At 42.3% G+C, this 12,338-nt stretch overlaps 1 protein-coding gene across 1 annotated transcript; it reads right to left on the reverse strand.

Moving 5' to 3' along the window:
- Positions 1-779: 779 nt before the first annotated feature.
- On the reverse strand, positions 780-3,453 carry en2a (engrailed homeobox 2a). Its single transcript, XM_070928338.1, has 2 exons — positions 2,967-3,453; positions 780-1,099 (listed from the first exon to the last, which is right to left on the reverse strand). The coding sequence occupies exons 1-2, from the start codon at positions 3,451-3,453 to the stop codon at positions 780-782; spliced, it is 807 nt and encodes a 268-aa protein (XP_070784439.1).
- Positions 3,454-12,338: the final 8,885 nt, after the last annotated feature.

The raw sequence follows: 12,338 nt of genomic DNA on the forward strand, positions 1-12,338 counted from the left end.
AGAGTCTGCCCAATTAGGTCTGCAACTGACACTCGGAAAAAAATCACCTTCCTCTGTCCATTTTTACATCAAACACAACCAAGGAAACCAACAAGCATGGAAATAAAATCGTGTTAGCATTTATTTAAATTCACAGTAGCCTGGATGCAGCAGAAAAATATTCTTTGGACTTCAGTTTTGTTCACTTCACTGACAGATCGAAACGGTCAAGTGCCAGTTAGTTTAAATGTAATATGATGACAATCATGGGTAGCAGTAGGCCTATAGAAAAATGAAGGGTGTAAGCATTTGTACCTCCTGTGGGGGGGCGGGGGACGACAAACAATGAAAACATACCTTTATACAACATCTTTTATAGACGTGATATTGCAGAAATATCTCTCTCTATTTTTTTTTAAACAATTTATGCTGGTATACTCGACACACTGGCCCTTTTATTCGATGAAATTATTGCATTGTAGGCTTGACAAACCTCCCATATAACGAAAAACCACTATAATATTCCTATAGGACCCTACAGAGACCTGTGGTGTCATTAAGTATTCCTGTTGGGACTTATTGTAGGATTTATTTGAGATTTCCCGGAGTCCTGGACCCTTGGTGTGTCAGTAGTGGGTCAGTATTGGGTATAGTGATAGTATTAGAACTTATTTTTATCTGCTGTGGTATCATTAAATATTCCTGTAGGTAGAGTTTTGCAGTGATATCTCTATAAAAATCTATCATAGGATTACTATAGCTTCTTTTTCGTCAGGAGGTTTCTGTGACTTCTCTGGAAATCAATCGCTGTCTGATTTTTCGTCTTTCGACGAGACGGTGGCGTGATTGTACAGTCCCTGTGCCATCAGGTGCAGGGCCAGACTGTTTTTAGCGCCGGTGGCCTTCTTGATTTTGGCCCTCTTGTTCTGAAACCAGATCTTGATCTGGGACTCGTTCAGGCCCAGCTCCTGCGCCAGGTTCTGCCGCCTCTGCTCGGTCAGATACCGATTTGTCTGAAACTCCGATTTTAGTCTTTGCAGCTGTTCTGCTGTGAAGGCCGTCCGTGGTCGCTTGTCCTCTTTGCTGGTCGATTTCTTCTTTGGTTTGCGGGATCTTGGCCCTGTAGTATGGGTGATATGGGGGTGGGGGAGTCACAGACACACATATATAGGTTTGTCAGTATCAAAACATGGTCATGAATATGGGCAACATTTGAAAAAAGATAGGTTAACTTTTACATGGGCGATATTCAGGCAAACGGCTTTATAAGCAACTTTATAAATGAAACCATACACATTTTTAGGTTTTCTCATGAAAATACTCAACCCACGTATAACTAGCATACTATTCTACTACTTAAAGTTTAGGAGTGAGCCTACACCTTTATCTAAAACAGGTGCCTAAAGTCTAATTTAGGAGAAAATACAGATTTTCTAACTGATTTTAATCTCCAAAATCGAGGAATAAGTAAACAAATGGCTGTTCAGACATGTGTTGTCATTACTTGACTGTGTCTTTAAAAGCTTTTTGCATTTAAATAAATCACAAAAATAAATGTTATTGATTCCCTAAAGCATTTTTGGAAAGCTTGTAAAAAATGAGGAGGGTGATTGTAAAATGTTGACACGTCCACTGAAGAAAACACCCAAGAAGCAAAACCTCCCCTCCCTCCCTGTTTCTATCCCTCTTCCTCGCTTTACACACATATACGTACGTACACACACACACACACACACACACACACACTCTGACACTGTCTGTAGTAATAAGGAATTATTAACCAATAGGACAACACTGGAAAAACTTCACTGACACATCTCAGGCACAGTTTTGCAGGTGAGCTGAAACACTGGATTCATTTCAGTGCAGCTACTTTGCATTTTAGTTTCTGTGGTTCACTTGAAAAGCTCCTCAATGAGCCAACGTGAATAGAATTGGAGCAGCACACATTACATACACAGTCATTTCCCATCTGGATGGAGGCCTATTTGGTGGAGCTTTGGACTAAGTGCTCGATTCCTTCCTCCAAACAGTGTGGCAAACATTAATGAAAGCGCATAACACAGGCCGAGCCTCTATACTGATGAATCAGCGTGTGGATATAAAAACTGTGCAGCTACAACTCGTAGTAGTCGCCTACGCCACTCCATACAGCGTTACATAATGCATGAGAACAAGTTGTACTCCACTTTTGATCAATGCTAAGAAAAATACACAAGATATTAACCTTTCTGCAGGCTGGGAAGTTGTAGCCTGTGTTTTCTTGTAAATAAAGATTTGAAATAATACAAAAAACCTCACTGCTGGTCGGCATATACATGGGCTGTTGGAGCGTCCATTGTGGAACAGGATGCATATTTAATCCATCCCAAACACAACTCGCCCAACGCTTCTAAGGAGCAAAACAGCTTTGACAAGAGCTCCAAAATATTATTTTGCAGACCTGCAGGTCCTCTGGACGACATGCAGCCTGCCAGCGCACGTATGTTTAGTAGATATGTAGGAGCCCAGTATTATCATATTCATTACCCGGGGAAATTTGCAAGAAGACATTTTAGTGAAGAAAAAAATCTGTGCGTAATGGCTCAAAAAATGTGGCTGTTTTTTATGTTTTTGTGAGTGATTAAAATGTAAAGATTTAAGGAAAGTTTCACTGTTTTTAATGAAATATTTTTTTCTTTCTCCTTTACGTTTTAAAATAGGCCCTCCCTCACCGAAAAGCCACATTTTTATTTTGTCTTTTAGGTGGTACTTCTCCTACACTGTACAAGGACCTGTTCTCCGTGTAGTCTGCCGCGAGATTTGCGTAAAATAATATTAAAGAAATTCTACATGGATTTATATTTAGTAAATTGTCAGTTTGAGCTGCACGGCGCGGTTCGCTCTGCTCTACTCGGGAGAAGTCGGTCAAGGCATCCGGGGTCAGTGTTACGGGGTATTTCAGGTTACCGAGAGAATACGGTATAGAGGAAAACGCATCCACCAACCTGAAGAAGGCCTGTCCGAGTATCTGGTGCAGTAGACCCAGGCTGGCCACAGCATGGGTTTAGACTGGGATGGGGTTGAGCTGGCTTGGGAACTGTCTGAGTCTGAGCTTAGGCACTGGTCTCCGTTCTCCCCGCGGGGTTTCAGGGGCTCCTCGGCGGCTATAGCGGGCTTCTTGGTCCCCGTAACCGTGTGTGGAGTGGAGGTCCCCTCCGCCGGCACCGTGCTCCCCACCGGCTCGGTCTGAGGGGCGGCGGGGCTGTTGTGGCTCTCCCGCGATGCGAGGCTGCTCTCCTCGCGGTTTGCGCCTCCGTCCTTTTTCCGTCCGAAATCCGGCCGCAGGATGTTGTCGATGAAGAAATTGGTGACCCGGTGAGGGATCTGCAGGTTCCCCGGCGCCTGTAAGAGGGGAAGGATGGCTCTGTTTGATTCATCCGCCGACTCCTGCCGCTCCACCACGTCTCTGTTGCCGTGATCATTTTCTTCCATACTGATTCACTTTCCCCGCTTTACTCTCTTTAACCCCTTTATCGCTCTCTCTCTGCTGCAATAAAATTCGCAAAGAACTTTGGGGAAATTAAATTGCGAAAAAAAACCGGCACGCGTAAAATAAATAAAAAAAGAAAACTCAAATTCTAGTGAGTGCCTTGGACACCATGCAAAGCCTTGCGATAGTGTCCTCTGAGAAAAGCATACTTTTTGACATATATTCCCTCAATCTCGGGTTACAACTGATACCGTAGAGCTCAAACATGTGCCATTTGCGCACCATCCAATTTATTGTTATCCGATTTCAGTGTGCTCAGTAATGCCTACGCCTAAACTAAACTAAGGGTAAATAAAGAGGCTCCTAAACTGATGCTCTAATACTCTCACTCTGGAGTTTTGTTCTTATTTTCAATACGAGCCCCCCGAGTGACGTTTTCCCACCGTCCTCCCAGACACGTGCCTTGGACCAATGGGGTGGCAGAAACCAGGCCACGTGACGCAGACTCCAGAGCAGTCCACAAACGCCCATCCTCGTCTTAGTAAAGGGAAAGAGTCCTGGACTGACGGAGGAAGCCTCATTTAAATCCAGTGCATGCTCCCCTAGATACTCCCAATAATTCATCATTGTTTATGAACCTGTAACTTCATTTTATTTTACTTTTAGTTTGCGAAGGAAAACATGACGCACATCACCTTGTTTGTGTTTATTAAAACAATGAGAGAGTGAAGCTTGTCAAAGTGGGTTGTGGGGACCCCCGGGGTTCCTTGCTTGCAGGGCAGGGAGGGATTCCCAGTAAGATGAGGAATAGTACATTTTTACTACATTTTAATGCACTATAACATATCTTAGGTGCAAAGAAGTTTAATTATCGACACTTTTAGACACCTTCAGTTCAATGCAGATTCATATTAAAACAATAACAACTAAAAAACAGCTCGTATGAAGGCAAATGAGACAAAATTCTATCAAAATTGGGTAAAATGGCCTATTGGGTGTATTCGGGGATCCGTGACATGAACATCTGAGGCACCATGTGTTGAAATATAACCTGAAAATACACCTTTAGACAACACTGAAAACACTATTATCTGCTGGAAACATCTCACAATATATCTGCATGTAAAGGTTATTCTAACACCTGTAAGGTCAACTGGAGTCAGAGTAAGTTAGAGTCAGTTTGTCCCGGCCAAGGTTAAATGCGGAGGACAGAACTGCTGCAAGTCTCTGTGCTCACGTTTTAAACTGAGGCTGGAATAACGGTGTTTTCTTGAAAATTGAATGTCAAAACATTTGATCTCTTTTTAACACAGAGCAACAACGCATTATTGGGTCTATTGTGGAATTGAACCTCTCTGATTTGCAGGATGGTCTAATGTGACATGTTGCTTCCAGTCGCCTCGTAACTGGCAGCAAAATGCATCCAAACTGAAACGTGACAGCCAAACAGTCTTCCCCGTCTGATTTCAAACGCTCAGGGATGTGTGTTTAAGTATTTTTGATGTTCTCATGTTCGCATGTCGTGACGCTGCGGTCGACCGAGAACTGGGTCCATATCCCTTTAAAAGAAATCAGTGATGCAAACAAACTGTTTTGTGCACGGTGCTCAGGGTACCGAGTCGCGCCAAAGACAAAACTTTGGGTAACTTTGCTGACCAGCACTAAGTTTGTATTTCTCCTCCCAGGGCGCCACCGGGCTGCAGGGGCGGCTCAGCCGGCTCTCCGCTGGCGTTTGAACCCGAGGCTGCGCGTAAAGAACAGGAGGACCAGAGGAGCAGCAAGACTGAGACTGAGTGAGGAGCCTTTGAACAATTCAGCTAGAAAGTCAACAATCTGCTTTGTTTTTATTACTACAAGCAGGCATTGTCTGAGTGGGAGTAACTTAGATCCAGATTTCTAAAATGAACACAGGACCTACTTTGTTGTGTAATGTGATTGTTTGTGCGTCACAGGCCGGTCAGCCGCTTTGGTATGATAGATTATTATTATAATTATTATTTGAGCTGTGATGACGTTTGCCACAAAACGTGTGTACGTTTTTTGGATGCAACAATAACCTGCTTCACAAAAACTGTTGTTTTAATTTGTATTTGTTAACCCTGCAATTTAAGATCGAGTCTAAACCAGGTTGAAAACACCCTACTCTTGACTTTTCACTTGTTAAATACAGGCTTTGTGCAAACTGAAGATAAGCTATTAAGTCTTATTACCTCAAATATGTGTTCAGGTTTAATCTGGGGTTTGTGTTAAAACGCGTATTGACAACTCATATGCACACAGATTCATTGAACGCCACGTCACCAGGCTTCATGATGATCCTTCAGTAGCATTTTTCAATTAAAAATGGATTCTCGCTTTCTGATATTGCTGCATCGTAAAAAAAAAAAAACAAACCCCCAAAAACTCGTATCCCAAAATCTACCTGGACAACACCCTCGTGCTCCTGTCTCACATGTCCCCGTCACAAAGGGGATCCAATCCAAACTCTCACGTCGGCTGCTGAAGGGAAAGTTGGGAGTGAAAGATGTAATTAGACAGGCCACTCTCATGCTGCGATTGTTTCTCACTTGTGAGGGGAAGCGCAGATTAATGTTGAGCGCTAAATAAGCAGCAGACAATGGAGGCACAGACAGGCCGCTACCGCCTGGGCTTGGCCTCTAACCTCACAGCAAAACAGTGGATGTCTGGAGGAAATGACACCATTTCAGCCTCTGAATTATAATAAGAGCGTGTGTGCACTGCAAAAAACCCCACATTTTACCACGCTGATCAGTCTGCCATTAAGCCCTGGAATCTTATTTTTCTTTAAAATGTTTCTTATTGCACTTGTTTCCATTTTGAAGCGGCGTTTTAAAACAAAACAAAAAACTGAGACTGGATTGATGGTAGCCGGTCGGGAGTAGTGATTTCTACGCACAGGACCTACCTTCTCAAGAAAATTCTCGAAATAGGTGAAGCACCATGTGTGCGGAAGTCCTCTCACTCTACTGCAGTTTATTAGCAGGGAAAAACAAGCTTTTAATACTCAAAACTCCACTATATGTCTATTTCTTGCAGTGTATGCTTTTCAAGCACATAATCCCACTATTGTGAGCTCAGGTTTGGCTTGTTTTGGTCTGTGGTGGTAAAAAAAAAAAAAAAAAGATAACGTGTCCTGTTTTTAGTAGAAAATCAGTCTTTGTATCATCGCTATGTTTACTTTACTTATTGAGGATTTCTGTGGTTTGACATGTGAGACATGCCAGACTTTCTGCTTTACTTTTCTGGCTGTGAATGGAAAAAAACATTCTAGCACAGTTTGTCCTGGTTGACTAAGGGTTAAAATAGTGCTGTAGTATTCAGTTGATTTGCATATTATGATATTGTTGTTTTTTATTTTCAAGCTAAGTCATTCATCGACTCATATTAGTAAATCTGCTTTATAAACCTGTCTGATTATGTTTGGCTGTGTTTGGTGCCATGCTTGCTTTGTAGTTGTATTGTTTTGCTCTTCATCGGCTGTTAGTTTGCTTTATATTGTGAAGCCTCTGCATGTTCAGTCTTTAGGATGTTTGTTGTTTATTGAAATATTGATTAATACAAGAGGAAAAGTCCATTTTAAAAGGAAGCTTTTGTGATGGCAGCTTTTTTTTTTGTCTGATCTGTGTCTGGACCTGCAGCTGTCCAGACGCGGTGAAACTGATACATGAATCCACAATATAAATGTGTTTTTCTTGCTTGCAATATGATCAGAAACTATCCAAATCTGTCTGTAATACTGGCGTTATAACGTGCACGTGCTTACCAAGCAGGCCTCAGTCGCGTGTGTTATTGGCGTGTGTGGTTCGTATTTAAGGTGACTTTAAAAGCTGTGCATGTGCACTTTTCACATTTTGATAAAACATCAACATAAACAAAACCAACGCTGCAGTTAGACACAGATATTCCTGAAAAGGCGACTATCATCAACACATTTCTGATGAATTTCCTGCTTAAATATGCAAAAATGGAAGCCTGGTCTGTCATCCCTTCACGTGTTGAACACAAATGCACAGTTTTCATATTCAAGCGCCATTTGTTATCATTTGCTCCATAGCAGTCTGTCACGTAGAGTCCAGCAAATCACTAATCAATAGTATGAAGTTTTGGAAAATTCTTGGCATCATTATTGTTAATTTGCCAACATACGATCACCTTATCACTAACGCAGCCTGTTAGTATCATTTATATATAACAGTGCTGCCTTGTGGTTAAAGCACAGGCTGGATGAAATTATTATTTGCCATGAATATATTCTGTTCTTGTTCATGGAAGCAGGAAATATTGATTATCGCACATGTCATGTCTGTCAGGTTGTATAAGTGAACGCTTCAGTTTTCTTCCCTCTTTTCCCTTGTTTGTTTCAAAAAGCACTGGAGACTCTCGCTTGCTTTGCATGGAGGGGTTAATATTCCCTGTGTCTGGAAAAACAAAACAAATCAAGGCTGGTAGCGCACAGGTTGAACGTCCGATTTTGATTCTATACATCCTATAAATCCAGCAACTGGGTCTATTTCATATTCACTTATAGCTCTACACCCCCCTCCCTTCCTCCTCTCCTCCTCTCCTCCTCCTCCTCTTCACACACATATATACACACACCCCTCCTACTACTATAATACATCGCGTGCATTGTGCGCATGTGCCCTGTCCTTGAGTTCCTATAACCTATTTTTTTCTCTGTATTTTCCTTGGTAGGATTGTCTTACACGTCACCAGCGCTCAGTACTATGGAGTACTACAAAAGGTGACGCGCAGAAGGAGGATTTGTGAATGGACGCCGTGATGTGTGCCAGCTCACAGATCAGAGGGCGGTGGGACCTCTGCAGATGCACCCTGTGACCCCCCTCCATCCCACCCCACCCCACCCTTACCCCCAGCACCCTCCTCCCCTCCCTCTCCCGGTCACCGTCCCTCCCTTCAGATGAATGGGGGTCTCCAAGATATCAGCTCTGTCACCATGCAGGGAGTCGGACCAAATCCTCCAGCTTCCTGTGCCTTTCAAAACCTGAAAGCACGTCTCTCCTATTTGATGATCCTGTATGATTTTTTTGTTGCGCTTTTGTGGGCCTGGAAGCTCGCTGCCCCCCTGTTCTATATCCCGGCTCAGCCAAGAGCAGCCGAATTAGAAAAGATTAGAAGCAGGCCTAATTGCATATAGTCTACACTGCAAAAAGTCAATCAGTTTAGAAATAAAATGCATCTAGAAATGCATTTTATTTGACGAGGGAGTTCCACTTGTTTCCAGTGGCCCATGTTTTCCAGGACAGTGTAGTTGCATGATGAATATGGGAGAAATGGGCAGATTCTTATGTGGGGAAAAAAGTAGATTTTAATTAGAAACAAATGCAATTATTGAATCGCATCGGTATATTTATGCCACTTCAAAATATGGATATTTTTGCAGTGTAATATACGAAGTAGGCTGCTATTGCTTCATTTTACTGGCGTAATACTAAAGTTTATACGTAAAGCTAATTTGGGTTAACTCCTAAACTACGTCTTATTCTTCTAAAAGTCATAACGTGATATGAAACGTAGGTTTGGCTTTTTATTTTTAGGGAACACATGCAGTGAGATAATGCTTCTCAAAGTCTGATTGTCTTAATTCATTTGTTTTTTGTTTCTATTGGCGAATCGCCCTCCAGATACTGTCCTACTTTACTCCACTATTTATTCATCATACGGCACTGTATGTTGATGATGTCTATATAAATTTCCCGTGGTGTGAATGTGTTTACAGAGAAATCCTCTGGAGTCGCCGCGCAGCGGACTTTGGGGCTGCTGGATCTTCTGGTTTCAGCCCTTTATAGGTTTTAATAACTCTTAATCCGTCTGATCGCTCTGGCGTAGATAAGTCTCATTTGAATTGGGATTGTTCTTAAGGAGCGGCTCGTATTCCTCCACAGAAGTCTCAAACAGAGCTTAGCACAAACAACTGCACCACCCTGAGCGCAATTAAGGCCTCAGCTAAATTAGATGAAGGCTAATTGAATGCAGCTGAGTTCCCATCAGCAAACTCTTGAATGCTTCACTAATATGAGAAAAACGTTTTCGCGTTTTTAAGGAGGATATATTTCTTAAAATGTCAGAAAAGTGAATTTTCTCACTGACAAAGCAGCAGCACTCCTGTCTGAATTTATTATCTTATTGGAAAGGGGGAATATTTAAAGAAAGTTTTCTCACTGCTCATAAGAGATACAAAACTAAGTGGAAGAAAGTTTGTGTAGCTGTGGTTAGTTGAGTTGTGTTGCAGGGTGGTAGGAAACATACCAATATAAAAATAATAATTTATACTGGGGCACGTTTAGCACATTTTATATTGGTTTCTGGTCTCGCAGTGGATTAATAAAGTCACTGGTTAGTGTCCTAAATATAATAAAAGGATTGTCTCCGTGAGAGCGACATGAAAGTGGATGAAGAACACGAGGAGTCCGTCTGTTCAATTTCTCAGTCTTTAATCGCCCAATCAGGAAGCTGATCTCGAGTTTAAAATAACAAACCAATTCAACCTTGGCTCAAAATAAAACTCAAAATACTACATAAGCTACCCCAAAAGAAATGAAAGTAATGATGGTAAACCTAAAACTGAAGACGGGGGAGAGAAAATAAAACCAGTAATTCAAACCTTATACGTTCTAATAAACATGAAGTGCTTTAAATTGAGAACCAACTTTATTTGTTTCATTTTGAAATGTGAGAGTTGTTAAACAGCATATCCTAAACTGTCACTTTAAGACCCAAAGACAAAGGAAATAAAGGGTTAAAAGAAAGAAAGAAAATGAGCTCAGGGAAGAAGACGCTCACCAAAACGTCTAAAGATGGTTGACCGCTCGTAGGGCGGTTGGCTACGTTATGTTTCCCCTTTGTGAGCATTATGACTTCAAACTAGTGTCTCACTGTTGTTTTCGTGCCAAAGTAAACGTGTAAAAGTAATACATGAGTTTTACCCCCCCCCCCCCCCCCTCAGTTGAGCCTCAACTGGTGTCAGGCCCACATGCAGGATTCTTCACGTACTGCAGTTTTCCAGCTGGACTTTTCACGTGTCGGGACGTCTTACTTGTGACAGCAAAGAATGAACTGCACGTGGTGGTTATTTCCGTAAGGTTAATGGGTTTACATTCTCAGTCATACAGAACAAATAGGCTCCCGTGCAACCGGGGGGGGGGGGGGGGGGGGGTGTTGAGAGGGACAAGAGGGGGTCATTTATGAATGAAAATCTCAAAGAAAAGCCAATGTAATGTAAAACCAAAGCGATGAGCAACACCTGATGTTCAGTGACCCCCTCTCACTCAGCTCGGTGCGCCCCCCCCCCCCCCCTAAAGTTTTTGGATCCTCGATGCTCCTGTGCGGGGCACCCACGGATGCTTTACGAGGTTTGGATCGTCCAAATGCCTCGTGCACCTGTCTCGAGCTCCTGCATTTATGAGGAGGGAGAAACAAGTGAGAGAGAGACAGGTGGAAAGCACTTGCTGCAGAATAAACTCAGATTTGTACCCTGAGAGCCGGTTTAAGCGTGCAGGCATGAAGGACGGTGAAATTTTATATTTTATGCTTTAGATTTATTTCTTTTAAAGATCTTCACATAAATATCCTGCAGATTCAAGCCGGAAGGACTGAGTTTGCAACCACAACATCTCTGCAAGGTAAAGTAGACTAGTTAGGGCAAGATGCATTTCCCAAATCTTATTCATCTTCAGTTTAAGAAACTCTTACAGTAGATTCATCCTGCAACCATACAACCCGTAGCCTATCTGTGTTCTTTTTGTATATCCGGACAGTTAAAGTTTTAAAAGTTACACATTTGATGAAAGAGGTCACAGAAATCCAGCATGCCACCAAGCTGTTTCTCCCATTTATTTCCGCTTCATTCTAAATGGGAGAAACAATTTCTGTTATGTCTGTGGGTCCAGCTTGCAACTTTAATTTTAGTGGAGGGAGGTCAGTCATAAGCGGTTATTCGACCCCTCTCCCTGTGTGGCATCGCGCCCTGCGCCGTTTAACTCGCCAAAATAGTGCTGGACTCCCCTGAAAGCGCCATGTGCGACGGAGTCCCTTTCACCCCGTGTGCACCTGAGTTGTTTTTACCCCCCCAGTCGCAGATATGTTGTGAATTTGTCACTTATCAGGGGGCGGCCTGTCAAAGGCCATTTCAGGCGCAATAACTTTCCCAGATGGATTTAGCCTGCCAACTTTTGTGCATCTCTCAGCTGCGAGATGAATAGGCCGCATGCCTGTTGCTTCCCAGAAAATGCCTCTTACGCCTACTAATGAAGACTAATTAAAACATGACAAACATCGGCCTTTAGTGCATCCTAAACAGGGCTGCGAGCATGATTTGGATTATGCAAATCACGCCTCCATTATTTGACACTATTCAAGTAGGTGACAGGACATATTTCTTGGACGTGTAAACAGGTCAGGTGCAGATCTGTGTGGTTTCTGCCACACAACAGGTGTCAGGGCTTTTGATTTTCTGAATGATTGAATGAGTCTTTTTCATATTTGATATTTTGATAAATATGTGTTTCACTTACACTATTAAAGCCCATACCCAGGCCTACAAATCATCTTAAAATCAGAGGGTTTGTTGGATCCAGATTGCCAGAGCATCTCCTAGTATTTAATTCTTTTATTATGTAAAACTAAGGAGTGAGTATGGATATTGACGTGGGGTGTAAATTTTTAGCCTTCTGTCTGTGAGTTTCCACAAAATGCAGAGGTTTTTTTTGTTGTTTTTTGCCTCTCAGGTTAGATCATGAAATGGAAATGCTCGCCTTGATTTATTCCATTACCTTAGTTATTATTATTATTACCCTGCTCGATTTACAGAGTCTGATCTGGGCTGTGAGATGCACTGGGTGTGTTT

The sequence above is a fragment of the Enoplosus armatus genome, chromosome 21 (genome assembly GCF_043641665.1).
Source record: "Enoplosus armatus isolate fEnoArm2 chromosome 21, fEnoArm2.hap1, whole genome shotgun sequence".
NCBI lineage: Eukaryota > Metazoa > Chordata > Actinopteri > Centrarchiformes > Enoplosidae > Enoplosus > Enoplosus armatus.